This window comes from Colletes gigas, unplaced genomic scaffold (assembly GCF_013123115.1).
Source record: "Colletes gigas isolate AHSC1104 unplaced genomic scaffold, ASM1312311v1 Colletes_gigas_Sc00026, whole genome shotgun sequence".
Taxonomy (NCBI): domain Eukaryota; kingdom Metazoa; phylum Arthropoda; class Insecta; order Hymenoptera; family Colletidae; genus Colletes; species Colletes gigas.
In genome coordinates, this window is record NW_025106655.1 from 1,898,398 (window position 1) to 1,916,377 (window position 17,980).

General features: G+C 39.1%; 1 protein-coding gene across 1 annotated transcript; it reads right to left on the reverse strand.

Annotated features, from left to right (window-relative positions):
- Positions 1–6,281: 6,281 nt before the first annotated feature.
- Positions 6,282–17,102, reverse strand: LOC122401620. Its single transcript, XM_043403857.1, has 6 exons — positions 16,064–17,102; positions 13,413–13,543; positions 12,759–12,907; positions 11,695–11,754; positions 8,158–8,320; positions 6,282–7,231 (listed from the first exon to the last, which is right to left on the reverse strand). Exons 1-6 carry the CDS (start codon positions 16,527–16,529, stop codon positions 7,094–7,096), a joined length of 1,107 nt encoding a protein of 368 aa, XP_043259792.1. The 5' UTR covers positions 16,530–17,102; the 3' UTR covers positions 6,282–7,093.
- Between the last annotated feature and the right edge of the window lie 878 nt (positions 17,103–17,980).

Consider the following 17,980-nt stretch of genomic DNA (forward strand, 5'->3'; position numbering starts at 1 on the left):
CCAATCGGAAAGTCAACGCAGCACAATTCCATGCGATCGACGCTCAGGCGACTCGATGCCAGCCGCTCGGTAATTGACTCGTTCTTAAATTGCTGCTACGCGGCAAAAGGGCCTTATTTGGTTCGCGCGACGGATACTTGATATCCGCCGACTCGTTTCTATTTGCGCAAATTGTGATCTACGCGTCGAATTCGTCACGAAACTGCAAAAGTTTCTTCCAAATCGCGCTGGATCGTTTCATAAGTCTTCGTTCGATGAAAATCTCTATAGAGGGGTATTTTTAAAATAACCTATCCGTTTACAGAATATTAACCCTTTGCACTTGGCTGCCCCTCTAAGGAAAAATAACGATATTATTGTTTTAAAGTGATTATATAGGACAAAATACAAAGTTATGTTTGCTTGGAGTATTTCGCAAGAAAGTGTACTTGAGTTAGTAGTAGATCGAAGAAACGTCTCCGAGTGCAAAGTGTTAAGGTGACTATGAATTTTTTGTTTCTATCGAAATTTAAGGTAGCAGCGAATTTATTTGCTACGAAGTTAATGATTAGTCTGTACGTCTCGTTGATCGATAGGTTGTTTAAAAAAGAGTCGGAAAACGGCTCGTTCCGTGGCTATCGCGCGAAACCAACGAAAGTACATGGAGCTACAATTTCGAGAAACTTTCTACAAAAACTAAACACACCGTCGAGTCCCAACGAGGTCTCCGTTTCCGGCGGTACTCTGCAATTCCTCCGCCGACGTTCGCCCGATTCCCGTAATCGAGCAACGACGGCGCGCCGCGAGCCCCGATCTGACCTGGTTGAACAGGAAAGGAGGAAAGGAAGACCGTGAATCACCGGTGCTCTAATTAATGGACCGAGCGAAAACGGCAGAAAAAACGTCATCGGGGCCTATTCGCGAGGTAGGGCGCGGGGCAATCAGTGTCCGTGATTAAGGGGGCTCTAAATCGTGTTGGCCGGGACCAGGGGCGGATCTATCGCCAACCTAAGGAAGCCTCGGCTTCGAACTCCCACGTAGAAACGATCACCGAAAGCTTCGTTCATTTCTTTTTTTAATTTAACCACTACCCGGAAAAGAAAATTTTATTTGCTTCTTTTATCTTTCAATTATTATTATTATTTTATATATTATTTATATTATTTTATATTATTATTTTATATTATTTTAAATTTTCAGAGTGCATTAAACTGTGGAATCTTTTACCAAATGGATCGATACTTTTATAGACATTGTTTAGAATTTTTCTTTGAAAATCTGGATTTAAATTTGCAATTATCAGAATTTGCTTTACATTTATTTTTCACGATTCTCAATCTATCACCAGTCCATTCCGATACATCGAGGAGAGAATTAATATGATAACAACACCATTTTTTCACCCATCGTAGAAAGATTTGAAAAAGGACCCCAGAAATCGATTAGCTTCTGTCTCTCATAAGTTTAGATCCGCCACTGGCTGGAACCACGCTGATAGACGAACAACGATATACTTCTTCGGGCCGATATGATGAAGCATGGCCTTATAAGGGACACAACCGGTGTTTAAAGTCACCGGTGCCGCGGCTTTCACCAATTTAAAATCAGATTACGACCCGCCCGGCTTCTAATCGCTGTTAGGCCCGTACACGCCGAGAAATTGCGCCTGTAATCGATCCGCCGATTTCGCGTAACCCGACGATCGTTATGTGTGGCACACATCGGGCTGGATGTCGCAGCTCGGTATTTTCCAAACGATGGGAAACAATTGTATCGCACGGAGAACAAAGATCAGTCTCAAAATAGAGGATTGCCTCGGTTATATTTCAAATTAAACAGAACTTACTGTACCTTAGACGCTGAAGAACGTAGCTTCTAGGCGGCCATCTTCGTTTGATTCCTGAAAAGTTATTCAAAATGTTAGAATATTCAGAGCAATTTTCAGAAAATTATTTTTTATTTTCGTTTTGAGGAAAATTTGACACCATTGGTAATTTTTCATAGTTCTTGCTAGGATTCGACGTATAAATACCCCACTCTGGCTATGTCCATTAGAAATGCACTCTTTAATCGTTCCAGGGTTTGATTTATTTACTTATTACGATCTTGCATTCCATTAGGTAAAACCGAGCATGTCTATAAACGCGCGTGTTTAACGGGAAAGATAATTTCGAACAAGTTTTATCGATTAATCCGAAGGAAACTAGGAAATTGAGATTTTAGTCGAGAGAAAATACGCGCAAGAATCTCAAGCATAAATAGGGATTGGTGCCATTCGAAAGAACCCGTGGCAGTGAAAAGGTTCGATAGAAATCCTGTCTTCGATCATTTTCTAAATCTCTATGTTTACGAGCAGACGAATCATAAATCAGTGGAAAGTCCTGATCGATAATACTATTTCTTGTATAATAAAATCAGGAATCTGGAGTTACGACAAATGTCTTTCCGGTGATCTCGGCGCATTATCTTATGAAATTCGCGGATTTTCTCGAACGCAATCCGTTTTCTTAATGTTAAAAAAAAAGAAAACTCTGTCAAGCGTGTGTTGTTCAGGCAGCTGCCTTGCAAGGCGCGATAAAAGTTTATTTTTGAAAAGCGTAAAATTTAGGATGGTTTCATAGTTTCGCGACACGGTGAATTGGCGCTTTCTCTCATTGTCCGTTGAAATTTAGGTACCGAGCGAAACTTCAAGGAGAATTATCCAGCTGTATGCGCAGAACCCGAGATTTTTCAGCGCCTCGGCATCCGTGCCTCATTGTGGTTGACTAATACCGCTACAGCGCGTTAACCTTCTGAAGGTAGAACGGAGGTGTGGCACACCCCCGTCTCTCCGTAAACACGAGGTATGAGATACAACAATGGTCTCCGTAGATGGAAGATTGCGCGGAAAGGTGCAACGTTCACGTGCAAAGGTCACCACGGTTGAATCGGGTAAACGAGGATAATGTCGCGGGCCGACTATAATAGCTGAAATTTATTATCGTAAAAAGTAAGGCTCGTCGTCGCCATAAACGCGTCGACGCGCGTCCTCTTGGCCCTGAAATACGGATCCATCGCGGTCGAACAAACGAAATCGGTCGCGGTAACTAAGAACAAAGGCGAGCAAAACTTTATTCCATTTTCACGTCTTTGCTATGAAATATTTCTATAACTGAAATTTTTATTTGGAAACGATTTTTGCCCATCTCTGCCATAAAATTGTTACTACATACAACGAATAGGATTATTAATAACTTTCAAGACTCGAAATTGTTTTGCTTTAATTCGGTTCATCCTTATGCTAAAAAATCATTGATACAATCATTCTTCAGTATTTTAAAACCTCAAGACTTCGAAACGAATTGCATCCTAAGATCTTCGGAAATCTCGAGGAACGAACAGAGAAAGAGACTTTACAATGGTTGTTCGAGACGAATTCCTTTTTGGCACGAAACCCAACTAAACCGAGATGCATCAAACGACGATCACTAAACGTAATTTTAAGGATGGAAAGAATGATTATTGTTTTAATCGCGATTCGATCGACGATACGTTCAGACAGCCGTCGCGCCGATTTGTTCTTGTTGAATAATACTCAAGGTACCGTTGTATTATACGATAATCCCTTTCAATTACTCTACACTGCGTTCTTAATTTAATGTTACTCCCCTTGTTTTTATATATATATATATATATAAATATATTTATATTTTTTTTTTCTTCTTACACTACTTCTCTAGATGGTACGACTTTAATATTAGACGATAGCGATAGCGACGGTGTTGTTAGCCCTTGTTAAGGTGACGAACCCAATTCCAAGGTTACCATGGTAACGAAATATATCCGTAACGAGATATTTTCAAGCGAAATGATAAATAAATTAACGAATAAATAAATAATACTCAAGGGGCCTGCACGGAGCCCGAGCAAAGCGACGAGCCAAGCTCGTCTCGCTATATAACTAAGGAAATGATAGATCCTTCTTCTTCTTCTTATTATTATTATTATTTTTTTTTTATTTTAATTAAATAAAGATTATCGAAACGAATGTTTAAAAGAGTCCCGACTATGTATATAGGAAACGTATGTGTTGGCCTATCCAGTACAAAACCAGATCGTTATAATATTATAGATCACGGATTATTGTGTTATGTGAATAATTACATTTTATGTTGTTAACATGTTTCTATACATATACAGATACACAGATCTATGTACGAATATATATATATATATGTATGTATACACATACATGTATACATACGTATGCATGTAATGTTAACACACAGCTCTCTTTCTCCCGTTTTTCTTTACCCGCCACAACTTTCGCTCTTTTCTTATTCTTACTTTCTTCTCTCTTCTATCCTTTTCACTCGTTTGCTCTCGCCATGCAGCTGGAGAAGACTACTCGTAGAGGATCGTTTTTGTTTTGTACTTAAGCGCGCTCGTACGCGCCCGAACTATGTTTTGTACCACGTGCAGAATGGCAATAAAGTAGTTGACCAATTCCTTTTTTAATACCAAGCGTGTGTGATTGTCCACGGTCGATTATTCCATCCAGTCATCCTCTCTTAGCTGGTAAGCTTCACGACGAGATCCAGAGTCTCGTTTTACCGCGAACTTCTTAATTATTCATAGTAGGATACGTCTACGATCCTGGTTGAGCAAGGTAAGTTACATAATTGAATTTAGAAAAAAAAGAGGCTACATGGAAAAACTCCAACGTACAACAACATTCATTAGAAAACGTAACGGAACTTACCTTCTCTGTTTTACTTACTGTCCGTTTAGTTTATTGTTGCAGTTAATAATCCTTTATACGCTTCTTCCAGGAAACAACAGATTAAAAACTTTTCAAGAAACACAATTCTTTTTTCATCTGCTGCCTAGAACGGAGAAATAAATTTACACAGAGATACACGAGGTGGTAAAGTTTTACTTGGCATTTTATTTAAATAAATTATTTCCTGCGAATGAAAAACTGGAATTCCAAAGCAGGAAGGTTTTCAAAAATTTTCCTTTGTTTCTATTTATAGTGTACGTTAGAGAATGCAATTAAAATATAAAAACAAAAGAACATCGAAGCTTAGTAATATATTCTTCGCTCTGAACAGCATCCTTGCAATTACGATCGATCGAATAAGTTGTATCGATGGAAAAAATGTTTTCAATTTCACTGAAACGAGACAGTTTCGAAAGAGAGGAAAAGGAAACGGGCGATTTAAATATCCATAAATAATATATTATTAAATTCTCGTAAATACGAATAAATTATAAAGTCGAGGGGAAAACAGATGGAAAAGAGCGAATAATATATTATTAAAGTTCCATAAATACGAGCGAGTCATGCGTACATAAGGAAAATTTATTTCTATCGGGGGAAAAAGGACAAGAGCGATTTAGACTTTCGTTGCGGAACGTGTTATTAAATTTCCATAAATACGAATAAAGCGCATATCGCCGATACGAGCGTGTAAATCAAGGACAGAAAATCACTTTCCACGTATGGCATTTCTTAAAATAATTTATTCACCAATATGAATAAGTAGATTGTGTAGCAGGTAGTCGATGACGATTACGAGCGCAGGTTCGACACGTATGTTGGATTTGTATCGAGTTTAAATGACACATAGCTTCTTAAACGCTTCGTCGTTTGTGTAACGTAGCTTGTAAGATAAATATACCAGAGATTCGTGTGTTTATACGTGTATTTTACGTAGTGTCTTAAGCTGCGTCCCCACTGGGTCGGCACGGCTCGGCATTTGCCGATCGGCACAGCGTTCGGCAAAAGGCGGCACGGCCGTGCCACTGCTATGCACCGCGGCAAATCCATTTCTTTGCCGACCCAGTGGGGACACGGCTTTACATATCACGAAAAGCAATCGCGCTCCCAGTCACCGAGCATCCGTGCCACGTAGGTACTTTCGTTATAGAGCTCAGGAAAAAATATTTCTCACATTATTTTTTTTGTTTTTTTTTTTTTTTTGTTTTGGTCAATGTACGATTAGAAGGTGGGGGTCTGAGATTCGAATATTTAAAATAAAGTCACTCTTACCCTCTTTATAACTTTCGCGCGGCTTAACGTTTCTCAATTCTTTATATTACAACTCGCTAACGAAAAATTTAATTGTCGGGCGACAACAACCGTGAAATAAAAGAACTTTATTTATCGTCGTGTTAAAACTTTGGAATTTTTATGACGATGAAAAATTGTCCAATCGAGAGTGAATGATCGTATAAATTAATTCCGACATTTTCGACGATATACTCGCGGGGGGGGATGCAAATTATCGTTAAGGAAACTACGATAGAAATCGGTGCTCTTGTATCACACGGAACGGACAGTATTGTCGAAGCACGAGTCTTGTACGAGCGTAGACTGTTTCGTAGGAATATACGGAAGTATCGTTTCGACGGCGGATGTCCGAGAGGAAAAAAAAAAAAACGCCACCAGTAAGTATCTATCAAAGCGTGTGCCTACTTTTCACGAATCGATGGTGCGAAAACAGGTTGCAACGCAAATAAATGTTAAGGTACGTATCAACGATATATTATTATTCGTTATAAAAACTGCTATAGTGCAAATAAGTTCGATAAAATAAGGGTAGCGATCGCCATCTTCTTGGGTAACATGACAGCCCGACTGAAAATCTTTTGCCGACAAAAGAAATCACCGATCTAACGAACGAATCCTGCACCATACCAAGCCCGAGAGAAAAAAAAGAAAACGAAGTCGATGAAAATTTCCTCTCTCGCGTCGTTCGAGAAAATTCAACGAAACCAAAAGATCCTAAAAGCTACGCATAGTTTAAACGAACCCGTTGCGTTACGCGATAAAGAAGAGAAAAGCACAACGTCGCTGTATATATAAATTTTAACTATGTCATTGATCGTTCGAGTCTTCGATACATCGACGATTCGAGCCTCGCCGGAGAACTCGAATGGTCTTCCCGTGGTTCTTGTCCCGATCGATTTTAATATACGTTCGATTGTAGAATATCGCTTAGCCCTGGTTATAGCAATGCGGTAGAAAGTGATAGTAGTAGCATAGAGCGATACATTGGCATCGCGGACCGACGCGTCAGCATGTTACGCAGAGAAGAGGCAGAAATCGATGTGGATTCGAGTGCCAGCTCTAAGAGAGGAGCTTGTCTTCGGGAATGGTCGGGCTGGTCGCTGACGGTGCCGCGGATGCACGTCTCGCGGACACCGATTCCCGAAGAACGTCGTCGAAGCTCTGTGTCGAACTGGACCGCGAAGGCACAACCTTTGTCTGAAAATAGCAAATTCTCCATTAAATATCACCAACCCTGCACAAAGTTTCAAGTATCTTCAGTCTTCAGCATACAGATTCATACCAACTAACATGACAGCAACAATCACACGCATAACAAAATAAAAGGATCTGTCTTCTTATATCTATCACAATTTTTCCAATTATTTCCGAACACACAACTTCTGGCCGAGCTTGAAAATCCAACTAGTTTTCTTTCTAGATTTGTATCAACTGACCTAACTTGACAGCAAAAATGATACGCATAATAAAATAAAAGGATCTGTACTCTTATATCTATCACAATTTTTCCAATTATTTCCGAACACACAACTTCTGGCCGAGCTTGAAAATCCAACTAGTTTTCTTTCTAGATTTGTATCAACTGACCTAACTTGACAGCAAAAATGATACGCATAATAAAATAAAAGAATCTGTACTCTTATATCTGCCACAATTTTTCCAATTATTTCTGAACACACAACTTCTGGACGAGCTTGAAAATCCAACTAGTTTTCTTTCTAGATTTGTATCAACTGAACTAACTTGGCAGCAAAAATGATACGCATAATAAAATAAAAGGATCTGTACTCTTATATCTATCACAATTTTTCCAATTATTTCCGAACACACAACTTCTGGACGAGCTTGAAAATCCAACTAGTTTTCTTTTTAGACTTGTACTAACTAAACTAACTTGACAAAAAGATCTGTATTCTTATATCTACCACAATTTTACCAATTATTTCTGAACAAGGTAACTTTTGGACGAGCTTGAAAATTAATTATTTTTTCAGACTGTCTTGTGTTGTCCAGAGTCTTCAGGTATTCATTAACTATTTTGCACGACATATCTCGGGGGACTTGTATTTAAATTTCAGTTAGATTTTTCTTCGTCGCTTGTCCAACGTTAAATCATTAAGTACCTTCATGTTTTCGTAAGCAGACCCGACTCGTTCCTCCAACGAACGAAAACTGTCGGAGTTGCGCATTTGGCCCAACTTCATGGACAGTCCACTGCCAAAACCACCGAAAATGCTGGTCGTCTTCTCAGCCGTGGTCTTGAAGACGGATTCTGTCTTCTGGAATCTATAGCAGGCGACATTGTACATTTATTTTAACGAAACGTTTGTCCAAGCGGGGTCAGATGGTCCGGTGGTCGCTGATGGTTCGGTTAGGACTCGAGAATGAATAAAGCGGATGATACTGCGTCATGCGTTTCTTCACACACGTAGCGATGGGACCAATGCCATTAACCATAGATACCAAATGAAAAAGTACCATTTTGTATCGAATCGTTTTGAAACGTGAAAGTATCAGTATCGAAGATCGAGTGGCTTTCTTCACGATTTTCATAGTTATTTACACGCGTATTATTTTTATTAGGAACAAAGCTTGCATTTTTATTCGTTTTCTTCTTCGAGCAATTTCGTATTCAATTTGGGCTTTCTAAACAATTAGAAAATTTAAATTCCTTGAAGCTCGCAATGTTTATATTAATGGAGCACATTTCGTATGAAATTCCAAGTAGTACATCGACTTGTCTATAATTTCTCAGTTACAAATCGCAATCGATATCTCATATTGCAATCTTATTTCGTATCAAAGATTTCTATGAAACAGTAGTATTTACTTGCATTTATCGACACAAGTTGTGTTATATCACTGTGGTTGGCTCTTATGTTCGCCATTCAATACTGACGATAACGCAGCTGTTTTGCTGATAATTTTAATGACGAATGTACGACAGGCAAATTTTCGAGAAACAAAGCAAAGTATTTTGTTATCCGTTAGATTTAGCTCCAATAAAGATTATTAGCACTTTTACTCACAATTTAATACTCTTTGAAACAGAATTTTTTTCAAGAAATTTACCTTTTTACTGTGAAAAGTAAACATTGGATTCTATCGTTTGTACATAAATTTAATGGTTTCAAAAATGTATGAAATTTCACATTTTATAGTATCCTACAGTGTCAGCGAAAGTGGCATACCGAGTTCCTGAAATGAATGTTAATGTCAGCATAACTGGCATTCCGAGTGGAAAGGATTAATATTCGAGGCGACGAAACACGGCGTAGCAATTCAAAGTTTATAATTGCAATTTTTGGTTAGCCGAATATCTTGGAAACTATTCAAATAGACGGAAGTTAAATAGAATTTATTATTATATACAATGTAATTCCATTTAAAAAAATAGAATTTAATTCGTTGAAAATTCTTCAAGTATATTTATTTAATATCATTAATATGCAATCGTATCAGTCCCATCACTATAACCCGTGACACTTGATTAAACGCAGCAACTAGAATAAATTCGAAACTCTTAATTATGTCAAAAAATGTTTGAAATAAAAGTTACATGATTTCAGAGGTCTAGTTTTGTTTGGTTTTTTACAAAGATTATTAAAACGGGTTTTTCTTAATCATATACTATTCTAACATCCTAACAAAAATAAATACATCTATAATCTTGCAAAAATAGAAGATATTAATTTGATATTTGGTGAACATAGTAGTAATAATTTAGGAAAAATGTCACTGCGTGTAATCAAGTGTCGCAAACTGAACTCTCGTTAATTAATTACAGCAATCTACGTATCGTTCAATCGTTGTTACGCAAAGCTTATGTTTTTACCGATCCGAAAAATTGATATATCAGTGTTCTATCGGGAAATTAATTTTTCGGAATTTGCCTTTTTACAGCGTGCTACTGGCTCAAGCGTTATCAATTTTATCGATACGGTGAGACTGGCGCGAGATAATCGAGCAAACGAAAACATAACGCGTCGAAAACTACGATCCAATATTTCCCTCCGACGCGAGCAAAATGTATAAACGCGAGGAAAAGCGTCTTTCCGGTTTCACGATTAACTTTCTACCATCGCGGAGGAAATATTGAATCCTGAGGAAAACGTAATTAATCGAAATTAGTAGTAATTTTGCTAGCTTTTATTTTTAAAAAACGAAACAAGTATAGGTCTTACAAGCGTCCATGTATTTACTGACTTTAAATTATATTTCGCGCATAAACGTTCTTTATCGAGCATAAGTCGTCCTTAGATGCGAAACAATCTATAATTGTATATGTAAGAGACAAGCGAAATCATTTATGTTATCTTTACGAAACAAACATTGCTTATCTTTCTTTTTTCAAAATAAGATGCAAACGCATAATCTTGTTTCTCTGTGTAACCTTTGTAATTGTATGTAACGTATGTTTGTGAGCAGTGTAATAATATACAATGTATATTTTAATATAATTATAGATTTCTTTACATTCGAAGAGCTATATACTTGGTCGTAAACGTTCGCACGCGAAGTATACAGTATTGTCTCTATAGAAGCGACGCTCTCGGGGCTCAACGCTCGGCTATATCGTGGACGAGAAACGATTCTTGATACTTTGTTGACGCCTACTGGAGGCGGCGAGTATAGAAAAGAACAGCGAGCATATGACAAAGAGGGACTGAGCGGCCGAGCATCGCCGAATTTGCTATCGCTTCCTTCGCTTCGGGTCGGCTGTAACGAAACACAGGCGATGTTTATGCGAGCCTATACGAAATCGGTGTTCTAATTCTGACCTCTACCTCTCTTGGTAGAGGTCGCAGAATGAAATACTGATTCTGTATAGGCTCGCGTAAACATCGCCTGTGTTTCGATACAGCCGACGTGGAGCCACTTGAGCGATGCATGCCTTTGATTTCTTATTGCGTTAGTAAATAGGACCTAAATTGTATATCGTATTTGGTGTCATTTTAATTAGAAAAGTGTCACGAATATGTTGATGAAGTTCGAAAAAAGGAAGAACAAAAATAAAGATAAATTTCGTTGTTGATTTAATATTGTATATGTACTAGTTAAATCGTGTCATAACTAAAGTACATATATGTATGTATCGCTCATTTACTGCAATAGTGATATTACTCAAAAAGATACAAACTTGCGAATTTGAACTGTTTAACCAACTTATTTTACTCTGAGTTCTCTCACGATTTCAGCAAATAAATGATAGGTCAATTAAATTACAATTCCTTTTTTCAGACGAGGATACACTTTAAAGAAAGGACAAATGTATATTATAATTTATGAAAAACAATAATAAAAATTATGTTGTACTTGATCTTAGTTAAATCAGAAAACTGTCACAGACATGTTAAAAGTTTTAAAACAAGAAAAGGAAAAATAAAAAATTTGACAATGCTCGACGACCGACCGTCAAACGGGCCGCTATCCTGGGGAACCGCCCATAGGAAGGCACACTCGCCGGTTCAGCGAGTGCTGGGTTCTAACGGTACGCAGTGGGGATAAGTAGAGGGGATACGATATTTGTCTATATCGTGGACGAGTTCTGAGCTTATATAGAGAAAATACTGTAATTTTAATATCAATGAATATACACGGATGCTTACGAGCCTTATGCCTCTTTTGTTTTTTGAAAACAGAATCATTTGTGTACTTACAAAGTGTTCTCGGTGACCGCCTTGGTGAACTGACCGAGTTTCTCCCCGACGTTCTGATAACTGAATGAGAACCCAACCAAAAGTCAAAGAAAAGTGTTCTACGTGTCTGAAGGGCAAAAGTAGCAGAAAATAAACGAAAAAAAGGGTACGGGAGGATCGGCAACCGTCACCGTACGCGAAAAATGATAAATATACAGCGTGAGTGTTGTGCAGTGCATTTCGTTTCTCCTAATTGTAACCGATCGCAGGATTCTTCTTTCTTCCCCCAACAAAAACACTATTATTACTACCAACGTAATCGAAACGTGCGATAAAATATAGAAAATTGTTGGCACAGCGAACAATTTTAATTAAAAAAATATTTTCACTGCTTTTATCGACTCGTTATATAGGTCATATTAATTCCCAAACATTAGGAGGTTCTTACACATGTTTAATTTTCTCTGCACTTGTTTAATATATATCAGTATTTGGCCCAGAACGTCGAGTTTAAATATTCTATCCTAAAATTTAAACATTGTACCCTGTACCAACAAACTTTCCATACCTCTGGCCACATTTGCGAGCATGAAAAAAACGAAATGAGAGTTCCCTACCTACTCGAAACGATAAAAAGAACTCGGAAAATATTCCATGAACGTTTATTTACTTTACAGAGAAACTGGGGAACGCTTGTTCGTTAAGTTAAATTGATTATAGATCGGTTGGAGTACAGTTCTAGCAACCTCGACGTCTCTGTAGTGGCAAGAAGCTCTTCTAGCTATAGGTCTACCCGCTCAATTATTCGCGCGTTGGCATTCGTAATTATGTTCGGAGTCCCAGGCGTCGGCAGCGTGTCGCGAACAGAGATTGGGAAACGGCTCGTAAAATCGTTAATTAAATCGAACAATCGCGCTCGTTTCGACGTGAAAGCGAAACAAACGGAACCACTTTGTTGCTCGCGGGAAATCGACGCGAAATCGCTGACGAAACCTAGCAAGGACTCCGTTCGTGCAAGATGAGGGTGAAAGATAGAGACAGAGAGAAAGCGCGTGCTTTTTTCTTATAGCGAAATAAAAACGTACACTTGGCTCTCCTTAACGTTTTTCAACCCCTGATTCATGTCCTCGGTGATCTCCTTCCACACGCTGATGCCCAACTTCCTCTTCAGTTCCTGGGAGACTCTGATCTTGGACGCCAGCACGTGCCTCAGAGTATGGATCTCCTCTTCGACCTACGACACATGAATATTTCAACCTCCTCGTGTGAAACTTCAACCTTGGAGCAAGAATATTCACACTCCTTTAATTTGGGTTACGAGAATACCATCGTAAGAGATTTTAATTTGGTTCAAATTCGATTTGTAATCATGGAAAATCTTGTTGGTCAAACTTTAAAGCCATATGAGAAAGATTTTAGGTTGACACTAATTTCTTTAAATATTTTTTACATATTAAAAATTGCACACTATACAATTTGTCGTAGTTTGAGAAGTCCTGAAACAACCATTTACAATAAATTAACTACGCCTGAATATCACAAAAAAAATTTCTACCGATTTCGAAGTTTCCAAGTAAACCTTGTCCCCTGGAAACTTGTTGCTCGAAAAGAGAAAAAGTTTCGGATTTTCCTAACTGAGAAGAACGAATAGCGGTGTCACGGGATTTCAAGCTAAGTCGTATTTCACGATTTTATCTGCCTGGTGGTTTCATCGGAACATAAAATACTTTGCTACGTACCTTGGACAGTTCTGCGTTCCATTCTTCCTTCTGACGATCCTGTTCCTCCACGGAGAGTCCTTGCAACTCGCTCACGACGGTATCCGAGGACGGTGAAATATAGCCTGACGAGTGAAGAGTGGCATCTTCTCCTGGAAAACACGAAACGCGTTAGGAAACACCGACAACGTAATAGAAACCGAGTATGTGCTCTAAACCAGTGGTTCTTAATTATTTTGCATATATCATATTAAAAATCAAAAAGTTTTATTCCACTTCACGTTAAAACGATTGAAACGCGTATATTAGTATGTTTCCAATACCACGAATCGCATTCATCTACGGAGCATCGACTGGAATAATTGATTATGCGACCGAAGAACAGTTAGAATATAATATCCATCAGCGGGATACGCAGGCAACTGTTCTCTCCCGTTAATGCATTCTGTATTTTGCAACGAACGACCGACGCGTGCAATAAATTCGACGATGTCGCAAGATGGACGCCGAAACGAGAAAAAACCAAACCGGTTCGATTTATAAATTCATCATTGATTCATGCACTTTCGTTATCTCCTCGACTAGTTTATCGTTACGTGCGCGAAATCGAGAGATCCGCGAGTGTAACTGGAGGACTTGCGGATTTGTCGACGATACACACCGCGGAATTACGCAAGCGACAGACAGCTTCGAGTTAACAGGGACAGATTATGGTCGTTTTCTCGATCGAATTACGTTTAGACGTAACTACCAACTCGGATCCCGAGAATCGATATCTTTTTGCTCGAGTTCCTCTCGGTATTTGCTATTTTACACTGGTAATTTTGTTTCTCAAAGTAAAACAGCATCGTGGCAAGCGTTAAAGCTTCTTTAAGATTCACAGAATTCACAGAGAAATACCTAAATTAACGAAGACTAACATACAAAATAAAAATAGTACAAAAATGAACGTCTTTTATTCCTTCGAATAACTTCCAAATAAAATGTATTAATTGGAGATTATTACGCTGCAACAGTAATCACTTTGTCGGAAACAATTTACGTAAAATCTTACGTCAAACACGAAAATTGAAAATTATTTTAGAAAGTGACACTTCCTACTGTTACTTTTGAAAGTTACACAATAAGAGCATTTCCCGACTTCCGGGAATGTATTATTCAAAAACTGAACGATCAAAAATAAAATAAAACTGTACAAAAGGATCTTCGCGTTTCTGAATTTTGATATTCATATTACAAAAATATAGTTATCGAATATCGAACTTTTTAGAGACTATAATATTCTGCTTAAGAAAGGAAGTGTCAAGGTTGATGAACTCCACGCAAGTACTTCCGATTCTCGTAACCGGCTACGAACCGTTTCCAGTCTGTTTTTAATTTCTAGACGAGGAAGAAACACATTTTTTTAATTTGTAATTATATATCAAAGTTACGGTTTATCATATAATTGTTTTCCAGTTAGTAACACGAATATTAATAATCGATATCGAGAATCTTCGAATTCAAAGATTTAATATAACAGTTATTCGCCATAAATATAAATATTTTATATTTCTGTGTGCAAGTTTGGGAATCCTCGAACCTCCGTTTAAGAACCACTACTCTGGAATACTCAGAACTTCCTGTAATTGCATAAACAAAAAGGAACTACGGTACGCGGCTGTTTCTGCTTTTAGTTCTTAGAAACGATTAATTTAACTTTTGTTCCCCGTCTTCTCATCCCCGTCTAAACCCATATATATCCTGGATATCGCTAATTTACAGACAGCAGAAACTTTCACGAGTTCAGTGACGCGAGACGGTGTTGCAAACAGTAAGAACGTTTCGATCGAGGGCGTGCAAAGGAATTTTAACTAGACGAAAACTTTCAACGGTGCACGTTTAAACTCATTAACAGTTCGTCGAAATCTACATTGTTCCAAACGACTCCCAGTATATCTCAAACCTGTCTTGGATTTACACAAAGTAAATCGAACAATGGATCGTTAAAACTTCGACGTACGAATATTCCTGTTTTTGAGAATCGATTAGAGCACCTGGGTTTTAACAGAATTCACTTAAATTTATTTAAATTGTAACTAAATGGATTCTTCGTTGATCTGTTACGAAATAAAAATTGTATAGGAATTTCAAAGCGCGTTATCGTTTTGTCGCGAACCGTGGCCTAATTTATTTTTCCAAGCTGGAAAATATCCTATTCGGTAGAACCGACACCGTAAAACGCTGATACGGTTCTCGCTTTCATATTTTGCAATGTCGCCCTACTTATGGTCTTTTGTGTACCGATTCCAATTCGCGCAAGAACTCACGACAATGCAATAAGACGATGGCTCAAAGACGTCGCGCAGAAACGTTCCTTTCGCTTCCACGTAAAGCTGGAATTTGAAAGAAGACTTTGCAGACGTTCGAACAAGTATTATATTATTCAAACATTTGTATACTATTAAGTATCTTCAAATCATATCAGAATAATTTCAAAACAGAATGAATCACGACGCTGTAAAGTAGAAGTTGAGTCATGAACGTGGGAAATCTTGCGAGAAAAAAGACGTTTCATTAAACCTGATATTAGCATTTGCACGTGTGAACGCCCATAAAATTAAAAAGATCGGAGAATCGAATTAAAAGAAAATTGTCCAGACCAGACTTCATCCCCGTATTACATTGTGCACCTTTTACCAATTCGAGGAACTTCTTGTAATTCTGGCTGTTGCTGATCCTGGCCAAGTAGGGCTTCGAGAAGTCCTGGAATATCACTCGAACGGATCGTTTCTTTCTTCGTCCTCGACCGGTGGCGCCGTCCTCGGCGTCCGGCGTGAAAAATTGCGTCTCCACGGACAGGTTCGCGTCGTCCACGACGATCTCGTCGATCTCGCCGTTCGAGTCGCGCCAGCAATGGACGACGATCTCGTCGGCGTCGTCGCTGAGCTCGTCGATGTCGTCGAAGCTCGGCGTGGCCGTCAGATTCGAGTAATAAACGTCCTCCTCGTACTCCAGCGACTCGAACTCGTGCTCGTTCTCGCTGGGACAGTCCTCCTCGCCGTGTTCTTGGCACACACGCGACCTCGAACCCTGCTTCGACGACCCCAACCGTCCGTCGACCTTTCCTTGCTGAACGTCCGGCATGTCGGTTTTCATGTCATCGAAGGTGCTACTTTGCTAAATAGGTCCACGATCCTTCGCACTCTGACGATTTATTCCTTATCGACGATGACTAACGATTATCGTACACTTGGAAACAGGTAAAGTCGAGGCACCAAAGTGTTACCGCTGGGTCTAACCGAATTTCGGATCGTGGAGACGGCATCGCCAACTTCCAGACCCGGCCTCTATCGAATCCTGTTTTTTAAGCTCGGGCTCGCCATGTTGCCGCGCAGTTTTCTCTCTCGCTGTTTTGTTTACCGCTTGTTTTACCCTACTTTCCTCCTCCGTGCGCCGTAGAAACGAGTTTCGTCGAGAACACCGTTTGCCGTGACCGCCCGAAGAGCTACAACTGCGCGGATCGTGCCTCGATCGGGACGATCTTCCAGCAAAAAGCAGATCCTCCGACGAATACCACTTCGTTTCACTGTTTTCGATAGTCGTTGTTTTCGATGGAAGTTGCTCGGATTGGAAACACCGATCTCGATCGAGGAACCAAGGACGTGTTCGCGATAGATCCAGCCGACCACGTGCACCGATCGCCGCGTGCAGACGACGATCACAGCTGGCGCGATCGTTCCTCGTAGGCGAGTAGATCGCCGGGCTTCCGATCTCGACCGACAGCGACGCCAGCGTCGAGCCTCCACGTATCCAACAAGGAAAGAAATCGCGAAGGTTGCTCGTTCCACCTTCGCGAAGAAGGTGAAAGGGGAAGGGGCCATAGGTCCCCACTCTCCGTTAGGCCCGTTTCTTCCTTACCTAACTGCCCGGATACGTTGAAAAGTAAATTTACAAGAGATTTTCATTTTTCTTCGCAGGCTGTCGCGTAGAAAATATATACATTCCAGAAGAAAACTTGGTAACTTTACTAGTTCATTTTGTAGATCATTGCAAATCACAGGGGCCATGTTTTATTTTGGGTCCTCTTATAAGTTCGTAGTCTCTTACTGTTTATGTGGACGACGTACACGCGTTTGCGACAACTGTCTCGAATATACGAACGTTGCTAACATAAACTGATTCAGATTTATTGCGTTGCGCTCAATTTGTTAGATGGAAGACAGCAGATCTCAGAAGAGAAACTGTACCACTTTGATTTTAACGATCTTTTGTTGTGGGACGATAGAACACATGTTTCTAACGATACATGTGAAATATTTAGTTAAATCCTTTCAAATCCTTCATAGTCTGCGTTAGTCCTCTTAATGATTTAAAAGATTTAATATTAAATCTGTCCTAGAAAATTTTGATTCATTTTTATCGTTTCATTCAAAATGTCTTCTATTTGTGACCTCCGTCTTTCTTCTCAATTACTTTCGACTTGTTCGATTGAAAATTCTTGTTATTCTGTTCCAATGTTCTGGCTGGCTGAATATGCGTCAGAAATTAATTCTTCGTCCCTGTTATCTTTCATACAAGACTTCAAACTTTTTTATTTGCTCGTCAAG